Genomic DNA, 18,436 nt, shown 5'->3' on the forward strand with positions numbered 1-18,436 from the left:
TTTGGTCTACAAATCCCTTTCAGTATCTGAATCCTGCCATATTTCTAACCATAATTACCAGTTTTCTACTCCTCCCCCTAACCCATAACATAACATATTCTAGCCATATCATATTTTGTTTTCCTGAAAAATACCATGCTCTGTCTTGTTTCTGTACCTTTGTGCATGTGGAATCTTTTTGCTTGAATGTCTACTCCTTTTCTGTCTTCTTTGCAAATGTATCTTTTAAAGACTCAATTCAGATACCACTTTCTGTGTAATGCCTTCTTGAGGCCCTCAGCTGACTGTACTCTTCTTCATGCTTCTATGCATTCCCATAAGATAGCACTAATCACATTATGTTGTAATTATTTCTTAGACTAATCTTTTATTATTAGATGCTAATGAACTTGGGAATTTATCACCTCTTTATCTCAGGAGATTTTGTTGGATAAGTAATGAAGGAAAATATCCTACTTCTGGGCAGTTAGTCATTGTTCTCTTTTTAAGAGCAAATATCATGCATTCTATCCCTCTGTCGTTGTGTTTGCCTTCTCCATAGTCAGAAATCACATTCTCACCTTGGCTAATTATCTTGAAGTGGAACTAAGGGAAGTACACCTTGATGGACCAGTGGTGTTATCTTGTATATGAAATATAGTAAGTTATACCGATAGGTTTAAAAATGGACTTTAAAACTGAGAGAATAGTACCTTGCTTTGATGAAATGTGTATGTTGAATTTTCTGTTTCATGTTTCTTTTGTTAAGGAACTAGGAAAAGTAACCTCAGACTTGATAAAGTCCAAAGTCACATGGCAGCGTAAGATGGGAGAAGAAAACATCAATTTAACAATTAAAGAACAAAAAATTCAGGAACTTCAAGAAAGATTCAACATGGTATTTAATTAACATATTCATGTTTATAAAATTTATACTTTTGTAAAATTTATGAGAATTTCAGGAATGTAATACAAAAACGTTCCCTTTTTGTAAAGTTAATGTACATAAGGAAAAGGGTATTATGAATCTTTTAAATTATTAGCAAGACTTTAAGACAATAAAACTTGGCCATAATAATTTTATTTCCACTTTAGCATGGTGTCAGATTTTCTTATGGTATGGTGGTGTCTCCAGAAAAGCTTTTAGAGACGAGAAATCCTGTTAATTTAACATTAACATTTATAAGTCTGCACCAGCCTGTACTGGGTATCTAATAACATCTTTAGTTCACTGGAGTTACTGCTTCCACAGCAAACAAATGTTGGTACTCATGACTTGCCCAGATTTGTTGAGCACTGAATAAAATGTAGAAGTTGCTGAATTTTATATCATAACCTAAAATTATTAAATTTTTTTAAGGAATTGGAATTAAATAAGAAGATTAATGAAGAGATAACCCATATTCAAGAAGAAAAACAGGCAAGCAATTATAAAATATTTTGGAAGTTGGTAAATATTTAAAAAAAACAGATATAATGTTGGATATAAAGTTAAATAACAGGTGGAGCCCTGGCTGGTTAGACAAAGTTGGTTAGAGGGTTGTCCCTATGTGCCAAGGTTGCAGGTTTGATCTCCAGTCAGGGCACATACAAGAAGCAACCAATGAATGAATAAAAAAGTGGAACAGTGAATTGATATTTCTGTCCTCTCTCTTTCTCTTTCTCTCCCTCCCCCTCTCTCTCCACCTCCCTTAACCCCCCCCCCCCACCTTTCTTCCCTTCCTCTATCTAAAATCAATTAAAAATTAAAGTAACAGATGGGACCATGCTTATGTCAATTCCTGGCACATAGTAAGCACTCAGTGTGTATTGAATGGATACATGTGTACATTCTGGACCAGGTTTCTCACATATGCCCACTAAAAAAGAAATCAGGGGCGATAGGTAGAGATGTTCATCAAAGGATACAGGCTTCTAGTTATAAGATGAGTAACTTCTGGGGATTTAAATACAGCATGACATGAGTAACCTACTGTATTATGTATTAGAAACTTGCTAAGAGAGTAGATCATACAAGTTCTAGTCACACACACAAAAATGGTAATTATGTGAAGTGCTAGAGTTCTTAGTTAACCTTATTGTGGTAATCATTTCATAATATATACTATATCAGATCATTACCTTGTATACCTTAGACTTACACAATGTTATATGTCAATTATATCTCAGTAAGCTGGAGAAAATACTACATTACAATATTTTATAAATAAGTAACAAAAAGAATATAAATAAGTTGGTTTTTTTCCTTGATATTTTAGACCAGTGGTACCCTGATAGATAATTATTGAAATATATGTATGCTTAGAACCTATGTTTACAGGACATTATACTCATTTGAATCTATGTTTATAGTTCTTCTATTTAAGAAAAAAAGAAAACTTGTTTCTTTTTTTCTCTTCTGCTTTTCCTCCATTTGATTCTGAATGCATACCATGGCATCCTAGGCCATGAGCAATATGACACTTTAGTAGGGGTATGTTTACTAGTTTGGGGGGCAAGCCAATGAAAGTTTTAGTTTTGAATTCTTCACATTTTTCAATAGTGTCTCAGAATCCATGGTTCATTTCAAAGAACTTTAATTATTTGAGGAACTCTTAGAAATTGTACTTTGTAAGAAATCATTCAGTGTAAATTCTTTTAGATATTAAATTAGTAAAATATGTCACTAGCTTTTTCCAGTATATTCTCTATTATGGTGTTGAAATTAAAATTATATTCTAGATCAGTTAAGTTTAGAAACATTCCTACTATTTTAAAGTTTTGAAAACTGATATATTTATACTTTTTTAAAGGATATCATCATTTCTTTTCAACATATGCAGCGATTACTCCAGCAGCAGACTCAAGCTAATACTGAACTGGAAGCAGAACTAAAGATGCAAAGAGAAAATTATCAGGTTATATTTATATACTTATATATATTTTAAAGTATATTTTCCTTTGCACTCATCTTTCTTACTTTATCTGAGATCATTTTGAATTTGAGGGAGAAGATATGGCCTCCTTCATGAACTTGTTATCAATATCTTAAGTAGTGAGCAGATTTTTAAATATTTAAGTTACTAGTTAAATATTCAATTATAACAAGTATCTGATTTAATTTCATAACAGATTGAAGGGATTTTTTTCTTTGTCTTAGAATTGTGACCAAGATCAAAACTGAAAATAAAAGATGACAAGTCTCACCATATTCTAAGGAAGCAAACAATGAGCTCCCAGAAACTGGGACAGATCCCTTTTTACAGAGATGTGATAGGTTGGGCCCTATTACCTTAGCATTCACCCTCATCTTCTTTCCAGTATAGATAAGAAAATGATAGAGGAGGGGAAGAAGTTATGGTCACTGATGTTTGGGAGTGAGGGCTCAATAAGAGAGGCTTTTTTCTTGCATTCCCAGTGGAGGGGCGTGTATTATCCCTCATGAAACTAAGTGGAGTCTACAGGAAAATCACTTGTAAAGACTGGGGTACAAGAAGGGGAAGAGGAGACTGCCATCTTGTTTCTTAGATGGATGCTTGAGATGCTATAGAAACCCAAATGTTCATTCTGGCATTGCCAGTAGAATATAATGTGGTATGTGCTTGTGGAAGAACTTGACATGTGTTTCTTGAGGTTTGGCACATGTCTTCCTGGTGGTTGGATCGCTCAAGGATTATCCATCTGCCATGGGTTGGGGCAGAGGGCCCATGGGACAGGGAGATGGACTTCCCCACACCCAGTCAGGATATAAGACATGGGTTCAGCTGCTTGCAGGAGGTAGAACTCGGTCAGTGGTGGATCATTTGTGTGGCCTTAGGCATCTGTGAGGATCTGCATTTGTCCTGTGAGTGTCCCCTGCCTGGGGAACCATGACATTAAATAGAAAATAAAAAGGCCCATGATAGGTTGATAGGGAGACAGAGAAAGAGAGGAACAGAGCATGTGAGGGACCACAAAGAAAGGAAGAAGTTTTGTAGTTTAGTATCTTTAATAGCACTTTTTTTCCTGCCTTTTTTTGTTTTGTTTTGCACTGGGCCTCACACGTGATGCTGAGGCCATCGCCATTGAATGGAACGAAACCTCCCTTGAACAATGCAAGATTTCTGTCTTTACCACTGATGTTCTGTGACTGGTCCTACAAAGGAGTTTTTCCTGCCTTATTTCTCTTGCCTGTACCCAATTCTATAGGAGTTAGGCCTAGAAGAGGGAGAGGGAAGAGGTGTACTTGGGTCAAGCCTCTCTTTCCTCTTAACCTCTTCACCTACTCCAATAAAAGACAAGTAAAAATAATTTCTCTGAAATTCCAGTTATAAGCAAGTATCCCCCACCACCTCTTCTACCCACCCTACAGATGGATAACTGGAACTATTTCTCTGATATGCTGAACCTTCTCGCAAGAAACATATGATATAATTTACCCACATTCTTTGTGAGTAGCAGTTATCAGGATTGTCTCCTAATCCCTTTAAAGGAGTTGAAACATCAGTTTTTATGATGAACTAAATATTAGAGATTAGTCAGTGCAATTATCATTTCATGATGAACTAGAGGTCCAGAAAATATAAGTTTTGTCGTTCAAGGCCTCATAATTACTGGTAAAACCAGAATTAAATAATTGTCCTGATTCTATTCCAGCACTGCTTCTACATTACATTGTTACTATTTTTCCTAGTCCTATGAAAGCTGCCACTTTTGTTAGATAAGTACATAAAAACCACCACTTTTAAATTGTCTTTCATGAGCTCTAAGTCCTATGTTTATGTATTGTCGAATTCTACAGAGCCTACAGTAGTCATATATATATATAGTCGTGGGTTTCTTTGAATTAATGATGACTATAACTATGGATCTTTTAACTATACTACTAATATCTTAGATATTCCGTATGCCTCTCTCTAACTAGCACCATTATTACCTGAGCCTTGATAGTATATAGAGAAACTGGATTTCATATAGAAAAGTTTCAGACAAAGTATTGGCAAGAATAGGATAGAATTGTAAGCATTTTTATAATTAAGGCCATTAAAAAAAATAAACAATACCATCTATCATCATTTTCCTTTTATAAAAGAGAACATTTTAACACTAACACTATACTAAGGATATAATCTCAGGAAAAAGGACAGTCTGTTACAAGAAAAGACACTTGATGACCTTATATTGACATTTTTTGCCATGAACTAGAGAAATTTTGTCATGGATCGGTGCTTGTTTGCAGACTGGTGTTGGAGAACCACTGATATATAGTATAACAAAATATTGGTGTAGAACAGTTGCTGAGGATTAAGCTGCAAGTGTTTTTTGAGCATTCTAATTCCACCTGTACTAAAAGGGATCATTACTCTTTGTAATGGCCAACTGTTTTTCTGTGCTCTGCAATCATGTTGTCATCTGTCTTATTTTTATAGTACAATTTGGAGCACAGAGAACTAAATTCTTATGATGGAGAATATTTTCTACTAAGGTTTAATTATAGTTTAGTCCAGATGGAGGTATAATTATACTGTTATAGTCATAGTGTTAACAAGAATAATTTACTTAATTTGCTCCTATAGTCATAGTATTAACCAGGATAATTTACTCAGTTTTAGATATACTAAAGTATTAACAGATAGTTTGATTTTGACTTTCCACAGTGCCCTTAGGGCTTTTAGATTGTCAATACAGGTGCAAATAATACCAAATAATTTCCAAATAAAAGTATAAATTCCATGAGAACAGTAAATTTTCACTAACGTAGCCTAAAAGAGTATCTGGCACATAGTAGGAGCACATTACATTTTATTAAATTAACGAATGATTAACAATAAATAAATTAAGACTGTTTGCAAGTTCAGCTTTTGCCGGGTTAGGGCTTCTAGTTAAACATTGAATTGAACCCACACATTCACTTCTGTTTCCTTCTGAAATTGCCATAAAAGGATGACAATAATAAATTCACAGGACAAGAAAATAGGGAGAGGAAACAATAAAAATAAAGTTTTAAAAGTGAAAACCAAATGGAAAATTAGCAATTTCCTTAGTAAATGAGAGAAAGTTGAAATCCAAGTCAAAGATGCAGAAATGGTGAGGAATTGTGTGTACTTCTAGAAGCTGGGTGCATAACCGAAGCCAAAAACGAGATCTTTTCAAGAAGCTATTGTACCTCCATTTCTCTTCCCTACCCTGCACAGATAAGTGCTGCCTGTCTCCTTCTTGGAAGGAGACTGGAGGTTTACACTGGAAGTTAGACAACTGAGGCTGGGGAGATCCAGTGGTGTGCCAGGGAGAGCTGTTCATTAGAGCTTGCTGTCATTTTGTGAGCTGGTTGTTAACACTAGGAGTAGCTTCAAATCGACCATAATGGCAATATTTAACACTAATGAAGTTGGCAAATGCTGCAAGACAGGTTTTGTTTTGTTTTTTTTTTGAGTGCCAATTTATTAGCATACTACTGATAGTATCATATTGAAAACAGGGTAGAAAGAGTAAATAGTGAATTCGTGACATTCCAGCCCAGTTTCCCCATTTAGAGGGCAGCTAGCCTTATAACTTCAGGCAGGAGAGTAGAAGATTCCTTTCTGGGGGAACTAACCTGCTCATGAGAAAAGACTATTGCTGCTGCAGTTAAGCTTTCCTAGTGAAATAGCCAGATCAACCTGTAGTGAAGCCCACCATTTGCCAAAACTTTCAAGCAGCTTTTTAATACTTCATCCTTAAATATGAACAGGCAGTTAAGGATCATTGGACATTTGAAGAAAATCTCCAATGTGAAAAACAGACAAACAGGGTGATGAAAAACACTTGGCGAAACTAAGAAAATACATTCATATAAGAGAAATATATTTTTTAATCCACAAAACAAGAATTAGGAGTCTATAAAAAGAAACATTCATAGAAGAAAAGAGAAATGTACAGTGGAAAGGTGGGAAGATAATATTGAGATAGTCTACTAAGTGGAACCAAAAGACAAAAAGATGGGAAATAGAGAAACGAAACTAGGGTCTAAGTTTAAGAGGTCTGGTGAGTTTTAGAGAGAACAGAGAAAATGGAAGAAGAGGAAATGACCAAAGAAATAATATAAGAATATAACCCAGAGCCTAACAATTTGAGTTTGTTTTGCCCAACACTAATGAATATCATTGTGAAATTTCATACTAAGAAGGTTCTAAAACTGTAGGGAAAAACGTTGGTCACATACTAAGGATTCAGAATGAGAGTGGCAACTTAATGGTTTAAGACTTCTCACTGGCAACACTGGAAGGTGTAAGATAATAGGACCAGGCCTTCAGAGGTTGGGGACCTTGATTTCCAAAGCAGAATTGAACCATATTCAGCAAGTGAAAGTACTGGTCAAATAAAGGTATTTTTCAGATATGCAGGGTTTCAAAAATGACTCCTTTATCATGAAGTAATAGAAAGTTGGCTTTACCAAGACAATGGAATAAACCAGGAAAGAAGAAACCATTGGATGTAGGAAACAGGAGACTCACCACAGGAAATAGAAGGATATCCTCAGAAATAACCTGATCTCTGTAGCAGACTGAAAGAACAAGAGGTCCAAATTGTAATGGAAGGTTGGAATTTCTCCAAAAAAATGGAAACTGAGAGAATACCTGATAGACACATGGTTTTTTAAGATGGGTCTACGGATAGGAACAGGAAATGATTGACATATCTAATATAGTGCTTTAGGAATATAATGCTCTTGATCATTTATTATTACTAAGATAGACTGTGGTATATTCTCTCATAATCTAAACCTTGATTTGTGTATCCTAAAATAGTTTTAGCAATATAGATACTATAAAACAGTATTTATTAGAATGTTGAAGTACTAAGCACCTATTAAATATACACCACTGTAAACATTTAGAAATTACCGTATTAGTATGAAGTATACCTATAAATTAGGAAAATAAAACTTCTATAAAAATATTTACATTATTCTAAAGTAGAGGTGACCAAAATAGGTGTTTATTGAGTGCTCTCAAAGTGCACAGCTCTGTGAGCTAGAGAATTTTCATGTTAAAACTGTAGTAATGCTTTTTATTACGTTTCCATAATTTTGTATAATTATGTCTGCATATTGACATTTTAGATATAATTGAGAACTCTTTTATAGATGGAACACTATGAAGCCTTTAAAATGAGATTGATCTATATAGGATGATATGGGAAGTGAGCAAAACATATTATTCATTTTTAAAAAACAGACAGCAGAACAACACAATATATGTGGTATTGTCTCATTTGTATTTAAAAATATTCTTTATGCTTATAGATAATTCCTGGAAGGATACACAAGAAACTGCTAAAGTGGTTACCTCTGGGGAGGAGAACTGGATAATCAATAGAGGAAAACTTTACCTTTTCTTTCCTTTGTGTGGCTTGAAATGTTTACCCTGAAAGTACATAGCTTTAATGATGAACAAATGAACTTAAGAATTCCAGATGTATTAGACATGTTGCTAGAGTTCTGTTTGTCTTCTTACAGAGGTTCACTTGGATTATCAGCAGACATTAGAGAAACCTAATAATATTGGTGACACTAATGTTATTAGCTTTAAAACCCATGTCTTAGAAAACACTTAGTAGTGGTTTTACTCTTTACAGGTTGTTTTGGGGGAGAGAGGTTGATGGTATTTATATTATGCTAATTTATGAAGTAACAAATTAATATAGTATGCTGTGACCTGTGAAGCTCGATGTCGAAACCTAAGGTACTAGAGAGGGGGGCAACCTGGAGATTAAAAGAAAAACACTGACACAAGAGTAATGCAAAGCAGGGCTCAGGTGGTCCATTGCCCCATTATTATTTATAATGTTCTGTTACATCAGCTACTGACATCAGCAGTCCGGAGGTAAAACTAACAAGTGAACCTTCTAAGAAACAAAACTGATGAGAAACTCACGAGAAAGCTGTAGGCGGAGTGTTCTCAGATATTTTGCAAGTAGCTCCTGCTCTAATCTGTCAGGATGTTCCATGCTCCTGCTTTGTTTCCAGCCCCCACGGCTACAGCTTTCGTTATCAAAAGGCTACATGTTGCAGACCTATTCAGTCAGGCAAGATCTTGCAAATACCTGACCCATCAGCAAATGTAGACAATCAGTCAAGACCTTGCAAATAACTAATCCCAGCCAAGCAAGTTGGCCTTTCTTTTGCAACTTCAGCTTTCACCGTCCACTACAACAGTAAATATTGAAGTTCTACTAAAAAGTGTTAATTTGAAATTAAAAAGTGAAATTTTATTTAAGGTTTTTTTAAGCCAGTTAATTTCTAAAATAAACAGATATGGAGAAAATGCTCTGTGGTAGTTAAAAGTTTTTGGTAGAGTTATGCTGGGTTATGCTACATTTCATATTTTTCAGCGCTGTACTTTATATTACTTTTTCAGTACATTAAAACTTATGCAGTGAAACTGAATAATGGCAATATTTTTTATATCCTTTTATAGCCATTTCTTTTTCATAACCTCCCCCTATTTCCTGTTAACTAAACTATAAGCACCTTTCTGTTAATTTATGAAAATTATTGTTGAGATAGCACATTATCACTGATCTGTATGGCACTTTCAGCATGTTAGAAACAAAGGTCTAAGCAACATAAAACACATCAAAATTCATTAATGTGGAATTGATTATTTTTTGGATAATTAATTTTATTGCAGACCCTTGAAGGAGATAATGAGCTGCAAAGGAAGAAGGTAAAAGAATATGAAGAAAAGTTCCTTAATATTCAAAATGAACATGAGAAAGCACTAAGAACTTGGAAAAAGCATGTAAGTTTATTAAATATTAAAATATTAATATGTTTGGTCTAGTTGTAGACATTAAAATAACTATTGAGTGCAAATGAAATGCTGCAAAAATAATATAGGAATAAAGTCAGACAAATTTTTCTTGTGCACTTATATTTCCAAGAAATGAGTGCTTTTTAAAAGCTAAATTGAATAAAATTTTCTACAATGCTTTTATGCATGAAAAACCATGTGCATGTATATGCGTATAATTTGAATGACTTCCCATATGTTACAAAGAAAAATTAATTTACCTTTTCATAAAACCATTGATAGTATTGTAGTAAAATAAAGAATTATATAGGTATTATTGTTATCTGATCTATTTAGCTTTCCTCAGTTTTTTTGAGATGTATTAAAGCCATGGTTAGAACATGTGTACAGTAGTTGAGTTCTATAGTGTTGACATTTTATCATAAGAATTGATGTTATAAACATGGCTATTTTCTTAAATCATGTTTGATACTAAATTTTAATTTTAGTGAAGTAGATAGTAAAAGTGTAAAATGATGTTAATGAAAGTGAAATATAAAGGTTCACTTTAAAAATTGGCAAACCCCAAAGCTGATTATTCCATTTTAATATCTATTTTTTTTACCTTTCAATTCTTTTAGAAAAATTAATACAATAGAAAGTCACTATGACTATATGAAATCTGTATTTTGGGAATATAAGATTATGTTTTAGACTGTTATACTAATTACTGTATGCTATATTATTCTAATATGATACTAATATATTTTATACTAATATACTGTATTTCAAAGTACCAACTTGATAAAAATTTTCTGTAAATGATTTTGATATAAATTATATAAGTAACTTGATTTTTCAATTTCTTGCAGCTAACATGTTCTCTTGTATTTGAGAGATGAAATCTTCACTGGTTAATTTGATAAGCTTTCCCTAAATCTCAAAAAATATTTTGTAATTACTTGTATCAGAATACTAAAAAATCTTAATAATCTCTATACTGGTGAAGTTTATCATTAAGCATAGTAATATTCATTTTAGCTTCTGCTAATCCACATTATGTCCCACATTTGGGAACATTCCTAATGTTTAAAAGACCATGCAAATGGTTCTGTCAGGATAAAGAAAAAGTATAAAGTGAAAATAGAATATAAAAAAATATGCCAACCATGTATGCTAAGAAAAAAATTAGCTGAGTTAAGAAAATTAAACATTTATTTTCCCTGATGAGACCACCACCATGCCTCTCCATCAAGAATAAGTCAATTAAATTAAGAAAAAATCAATGATCAGGTTCACTGGTGAGGCCTCAGTCTTTAAATGTGCATAAAATTGGTTTTGTTTTAGGCTTTTTAGCTTCTATGATCATTTCACTTCCATATTCTTTAGTACTAAACAGCAAATAGATAAATTTTTAAAAGCTGCTTTGGTTCTAATAAGTTTTCTTGAATGGAAGGTCAGCTCTACTCTTTAAATTATATTTCTATGTAAATTTTTTCACTATTCTTGAGTGTATTGCTACTGAGATTAGATCAAGATGGGTTAAAAAAAACCAAAAGATACAAAAATGAGATGGAATCATATAAACTGTTATTTAAAAATACTGTACAAATAAAACATAGTGAATATTGTTAGATAATTTAAAAGTCATTGAAATATAAAGAACAGTGTTAATGTGCATCTGTTTTCATTTGACTAGTTTTATATATAGTTGGTATGTACAGACAAAGAATAAGTGAGGATGTTCAGAAATTATTAAGGGAAAGGGGGCAGGTCACAAAAGGGTTTGAGTTCACAGCATTTGTTGAGCACCTATTATGTTTAGGCACTGTTCTAACTAGGTACTGGATTTTCAATGACTAAAATACAAATAAATTAATAAAGAGCTTACACTCTCAAAGGGACTGGTAACTACGAAATTAACTACAGTAGTGTGTAGTGCTTTTAGCAGTATTAACAGATTACTATGAAAGCACAAAATAAATCATGTCATTTAGGTAGGTTGGAGAAAGTTTTAGAGAAAAGATGACAATCGAGTTTGGCCTTGAAAGATGAATAGGGTTTCACCAGGCCTTAGGTGCACATTCCTTATCCTTCCTATTCCATTTGAGGAAGGGAAAAATCATGGAGGCATGAAAATGCATCTTCAAGGGTGAGAGTCTGATCTGGAACGTGACTTTGGAATGTAGATCAAGAGCACCTTCCTTACTAAGGAAGTTGAATTTTATTTTATAAATAATGGGAAAAACCATTGAGAATTTTAAAGCAGAGAAGTTACATAGATCTGCATTTTAGAAAAATAACTCCTGCAACAGTATGGAGGATGGTTTTATGGAAAGAGACCAGCAAGAGTATTGCAAATAATCTAACCATGAGCCCATGAGGGTGTGATTCGGGCAATAGTAGTGAGAAGAGAGAAGGAGGGAGCATTTTGGAAGTAGAAATGGTAGGGTTAATGACATTTTACATATAATGAGCTGTAGAAGAGGAAAGGTGTCAAATATGTCTCTGAGATTAGTATAACTAGCAGGATAGTGTCACTAACTGACGTAGGGACTGTGACAGAAGCAGACTTGGTGGACGAAGATAATGAATTTAATTTGGGAACTACTGCACTCACAGTGCCTGCAGAACACCTAGCCTAAAATGCATACCATGCATTTCAAAATATGAACTTAGTCTTGGGAGACAGGTTGGGAGATGAGATACAGATTTAAGAGTTATTACCATAAAGGTGAAAGTTGAAGGTATAGGTATTATAAGATCATCTGTGGAAGGAGGGGAGATCTTGAAGAAGGCTAAACCAGGAAGAGCCTTGGGGAATGCCACCATTTTTTTGAGCAGGGGTGCATGCGCGTGCAGGAGGGCAAGAGAGGCCTGATCAGAACAGTGGGAAAAGTGGGAGGATGAAAGTGAAGAAAAGAGGCCGTTTCAAGAACAAGCAGTTAACATGTCATGCTATAGAACTGTTACATGATTAAAACAGTAACTTGAAGAAAAATATTTTTTGCCAATTTGTAGGTGATAGCTGACCAAAAAAATATCTGTAGAGCAATCAGGGTAGGAGTCAGGTTGTTGAGGAATGATGGGAGGTTAGAATTTGAAAGTAGCAAGTATGGACTTTGAGAATTGAGAGACAGGAGAATTGAGTCAAGAAAAAAATTAGGGTTGTGAGAAGAGCGTATTTGTGGGCTGAGGAGGACACCCTGGTATAGCAGGGGAGATGGAGACTGGGCGGGAGAGGTCATTGCTGGGGCTGACACTGAGGGAGACGGGAGAGGGTGGGGCCAAGGATGCAGGGAGAGCTGAGGCTCTCCCCTTGCAGAGGCAGATTGAGAGATGTTTAAAAATAGATAAAAAGAAGGGAAAGTAAGAGGTGACCTCATGTCTGTTAGGCTCTGTAACAAGTATTACATGCATTTGTGGAATGTTTGGTAGTTTGAAACTGTACCTTATATTTGAGGTCCCCATGAAGGAATGCCGTCCCCAAGAAAAAATTATGAAATTTTATATCCAGTGAAAGCCCTGTCTACAGATGTTAATATTAGGCTGAAGAATCTGTTTCTACTGTACTACTTAGTGATCAGTACTCTTCATCTAGTTGAGTTAAAATGTGTATCAAATATGCAACAAGAAAATAAAACTTTAAAAAAGCAATGAAGGTATAACATTTATAGAATTTTTATGATTAAAAATAAATTTTGATTTGTAACAAGAGGTGGCTTAATGTAGTAGTTAAGAACACAACCCCTAGATTTAGCTTTGGATTTGAATCCAGATTTCGACTTTATAGCCACCTGATCTTGGGCAAGTTACTTAATGTCTGGGAGCCTCACATTTCTCACCTGTGAATTGAGGATTGAGAATACCTCATAGGATTTTTATGAATATGAAATTACTAATATTTTGAACTACACAATTCAAAAACTGGTAGCTCTTAATATTAGTACTTTGGAATTGTTTTTGTTTTTTACTGTTTCCCAAAATTTGTGTTAATATTTTCACACAAAACCCATTTATATATGTACTCATTTTGATTACATTTTATATTAGGTTGAAGAACTTAATGGAGAAATTAATAAGATTAAAAATGAGGTATCTTCACTTAAAGAAACTCATATTAATTTACAAGAACATTGCAATGAAGTATGTGATCAGAAGTTCGAGGACGACAATAAGTTCCAGGTAAAATTCAAATATGTTGGGGGTACAACCTGTTAAAGAAATTAGGACAAAGGTTCCTTTTTCTCCACTTCCTTGCCAACACATTATTTGTTGACTTGATAATAACCATTCTGACTAGTTCGTATTTGATTTGCATTTTCCTGATGATCAGCGATGTTCAGCATCTTTGTCTGTTGGCCACTTATCTATCTTCTCTGGAGAAATATCTGATGTCCTCCGCCTGTTTTTTGATCCAGCTATTTTTTTTGTTAATTGAATTTCATGAGTTGCTTATAGATTTTGGATACCACTGCCTTATCTGCCTTATTACATATATCATTTGTGAATATATTGTCCTGTTCAGCAGGTGGGGTTTGTTTTGTTTTGTTGGTTGCCTTTGCTGTACAGCTTTGTAGTTGGATGATGTCCCACTGGTTTGTTTTTGCTTTTGTTTCCTTTGCTCCAGGGGACATATCCAAAAAAATAATACTGATATCAGATAGCTTATGACCTTTCTTCTAGTTTTATGGTTAAGTCTTTAATCAGTCAGCTCATGTTAATCACCTTGTCTAAAACCCTTCAATGACTTCTCATTGACTTCCGGGTAGTTGGAATTCCTTAGCAAGTTCTATTTACGCCCTTAATGACCTAGGCCTAGTGTACCTCAAGCCTTAATTTCTCTCCATTTTTCAACATCTAAGGTCCAGCTGAGGTAAGCTACAAGCAGTCCTTTGGAGTAAAGTCTTGCTTGCTTTAAGTACCTTAATATGCCATTTGTTCTCCCTGGAGTGTCTCCTTATTCCTATGTATGTTAAAGTTGCTGGTTATTTTTTACCATTTTCCCCATTGGACTGGTAAGTTTTTGAGGATAAGGACTGTATTTTTGGTCATCATTGTATCTTAAAGCCTAGTGCAGTGCTTCCATGTATCGTGTGCTTAGTATACAGGGAATAAAAGGATGAACTGACTCACTAATTTAAAGACACATAAAACGCCAGACCCAGCTATCTTGCTTTTAATAAAGGAGTGGTTCTAATATTGAATATAATGTGTGGTATAATAACATGGAATGCATGTTTGAAAATATCTAAAGGTCTCTTATTTTGTTTAAATAGGGTAGATTATATATTGGGTTGGCCAAAAAGTTCATGCAGGTTTTTTTTTTCCCATAAAAGACACATTATTGCTTTGGGTATTTTGAGTATGTCAGCTATCTCTCATGTGGTGTAATGTTGATTCTTTTCAATTAATATCTCAATTTGATGCTATCAACTTGTAACAGGTCTAGCTGACTGTGGAACATGGTCCAGCACGAAACTTCGCAAACCACTTTGACACAGTTGATCAGTCACAGCAACTTCTCCATACCTGCACAAATCTTTTGTGTTTCAGTTGCATTTTTACCTTTCTTGAAGTAATAAAGCATAACAAGCAGAAAATGTTGCTTATTTCCTTCCATCTTCAATATTAAAATGGCTACACAAAATTCACCAATTTTGATTTTTATAAAGTGCACACTGATACAACAGCTCTCAACAATACAATCTAACAAAACAGTTTCAAATGAAGTTAAAGACAATAAGCGCTACTACAGCCATCTTAAGGAAAAAACCAAATGAAATTTTTGGGCAGCCCAAAATACAGAATGAACTGAAAGTGATCTTATTACAAATAATACATTAAATTTAGTTAAAAAGTCACTTGACTTTCAAATAGAAATTGCAGAGTGGATGAATTGAAACACAGATTCCACTTTTATTGGTGCAATTTGTTTAAATGTTTTATACTTTTTAATAATTTGTTTTTACATTAAAGAAATCTTTTCCATTTTACACTAGGCTTTTCCAGAAGTAAATACAGAAAACAGTAAAACGACAATGGGAAAATCACAAAACATGATACAGAAATACAATTCTGAGCAAGACACAAGGGAAGAAAATACTGTGAATTTTTATTTTGATGCTGAATATAGACAAAAGGAGGAAAAGAAAGAAGGCCCACTTATAGAAGAAATCATTATAGAAGGTAACCTAAGATTATGTTGATATTTTCTACTTTGTATGTTGAGCTCATAGGGGAATGTCAATTACAGACTTTGCTTTGAAGATCTCGTAGTGTAGTTGGAGAAATACTTTATTTGTATATGTCTTAAAACAGGCTTTCTTTGAGTTATTCTTTACAGACCATATTTTCTGGGGAAAAATGCATTTCTTCCTTCACTGCTTTGCTGAGAATGTCCTATGGGCTAACAGTAACCTTTTGATGACCAGGCCTAGAGTATGTTTCTTCATGCAAATGATCTTTCTGTAACCATTAAAATAATTTACTAATTTGTCTGTCTTGAAAAAGAGTTGTTTCAAGACAGTACTGATTGTCTGAAGGTGTTCAAAACTAGGCTGAACTACCACTTGGTGGAGATGTTGTAGAGAGAATTGGACTAAAAAAGCCCTACAAGGGCCCTGAACTTTATATTCCAGATTATTGTGACTAGACTGAAATTTTCAAATCTTTGGAACCCAGATTAATAAAATTAATGTCTGAAGTAGATATTCTATACATTTGGCCACAAGTGTTCCAAAATTTTAAAATATTTACAAGGTAGTGAATAAAAAATAGTGATGATAATGTTGAAGAAAACAACTAGCAATTCCTGGATCTAAGTAGTAATAAAAGAGTATAACCTGGTAGGATACACTGATTTTTACCTAATCAGTCATGTGTTTATATTGACATGTACTATATGCCCAAAGGGAAATAACAGACTAGAGAAATAAAAACCATTTTCTTAGACTCTCAACTTGTCCCATTTTACACCAAAAATACTTTTGCTTTTTTAGTGTCTAATATAAAAATTTACTGTGTTCTCACCATGACAGATTTACAGCATATTGAAAAAATATCCAAGAATGACACTGATACTACTGTACCTCAAGACAAAAATCAAAGTGAAGTCTCCCTAAGCAAAACGCTCTGCATAGAAAAAGAATTAACTGGTCAAGGGCAAACCTTGAATGTTACTGACTTTAGAAAAGCAGTTACTACAGAATTTAAAGACAAGGTGGGCTTGGAAACAGACAATGGATGTACAGAATTTAAATCTCCAAATAATTCTTTTTTAGTGCCAGACATATCCACAGAAAAAGAGAACATTCACCTAGAAAGAACTGAAGGATTAGATGTTCACCATGAGGCTGAAGATCACAGAACATCATTTAACAGTATCTTAAATGAGGTGGCTCCCAGTACAAATCATAAAAAAGATGTTTCTGAACAACAGTTTGGCTTCCTTCCAGGGACACAAGAAAATGCTGCAGAGAAGGAAATTACAAATAGTGACCAAAGCAAAACAGATTTGGGTTCATTTCTGGATGTAAAAAAGAATCCTGATCAGTGTCAGAAATATAGTGTACATGATTCCAGTAATGTTATCTTAAGTGATAAACAGTGTAAAATAGAACAAATACAATTGTTAAATAAAAAAAACGAGTGCAGCACATTTTTATTTAAACAAACTTCAGATGTTCAGCAAGGTTGTAACGATACTACGGAGAAACCTGAACTAACTATTCCCTGTGACGCTGCAATCAACCACCCCATTTCCTCTGCTGTGGTCAGTGATAATTTGGAAGTACTTCTTAAGAATTCAAACAAAAATGTTATTATCACGCCTATATTGGCAAAATCCAACTCAAGCCCTGGGAAAAGAGCTGTATGTAAAACCCTGAATGATGCACAAAACAGTCAATTTAAGAACTGCTTGGAATATTTAGAAAACAAGGTGAACATTTCCCACCTTCAAGTTAACAATAAGAGTATACATGCTTCACAGGCCAAAGACATGAAAACTGCTGTTCATACGAAAACTTCCACAGAAATACAGTTTTCCAATAAAGAGAGTCACGCTGATGGGAATCAGGTAACTGAAGCCACAAAAAATGACCCTTCCCTGTTCGTGGATGTTATTGAAAGACAGCATACATTGTTAAATGATACTGAAAAAACAGAGTCATTAAATGACATCATTTCAGGAAAAATTTACAGTGAAAGACAGCTGGAAGAATCCTGTTCATTTCATATAAAGCCATCTGGAGATTTAGTAAACAGAAGTGGAAGGTCAGCCTTTGATCTTTTAATGTCAGATAAAAAAACTGAGAAAACGCCAGTATATGTGAATTTTTTAGACCCCAGTCCTTGGTCAAAAGTAAATCAAACTGAAAGTCAAACAGTGAGGACTTCAACTGCTAGCATTCCTTTGTTGCTGAAGGAGAGACCAGTAGGTCCATCAGAAAACAAAAAGATTGTTTCAATGGCAGTTTGTAAAAATGTGAGTGTGGAAGATGTCGGAAAGGATATTGGGCCAGGTAAGAAAAGGTTTGTTTTCTTTTAAAATGTATTCCTAGTTCATATTTTTGTTAAAAATTCTCCAGATAGTGTTTAAAATGAAAACATATATATCAGTATTTATTTTTTGCCTAATCCTCAAATACTCCATACATACACACACACAAGAAGTAAAGGTGTTATTATGAAAGTGGATTTCTTTTCACTTAAATCTGAACCAG

General features: G+C 34.1%; 1 protein-coding gene across 1 annotated transcript in view; it reads left to right on the plus strand.

The window, feature by feature from the left end:
- The window catches only part of CCDC73 (coiled-coil domain containing 73), an 85,417-nt gene that overhangs the window by 60,060 nt on the left and 6,921 nt on the right, over positions 1 to 18,436 (plus strand). The window contains exons 9-15 of the mRNA XM_090262956.1: positions 749 to 877; positions 1,340 to 1,399; positions 2,772 to 2,876; positions 9,609 to 9,719; positions 13,764 to 13,895; positions 15,713 to 15,899; positions 16,751 to 18,235. Of these exons, the coding sequence (XP_090119082.1) occupies positions 749 to 877; positions 1,340 to 1,399; positions 2,772 to 2,876; positions 9,609 to 9,719; positions 13,764 to 13,895; positions 15,713 to 15,899; positions 16,751 to 18,235 (2,209 nt within the window). The remainder of the gene's footprint in view (positions 1 to 748; positions 878 to 1,339; positions 1,400 to 2,771; positions 2,877 to 9,608; positions 9,720 to 13,763; positions 13,896 to 15,712; positions 15,900 to 16,750; positions 18,236 to 18,436) is intronic.

This window comes from Furipterus horrens, unplaced genomic scaffold (assembly GCF_987537825.1).
Source record: "Furipterus horrens unplaced genomic scaffold, mFurHor1.1.pri manual_scaffold_2, whole genome shotgun sequence".
Classification (NCBI taxonomy): Eukaryota; Metazoa; Chordata; class Mammalia; order Chiroptera; family Furipteridae; genus Furipterus; species Furipterus horrens.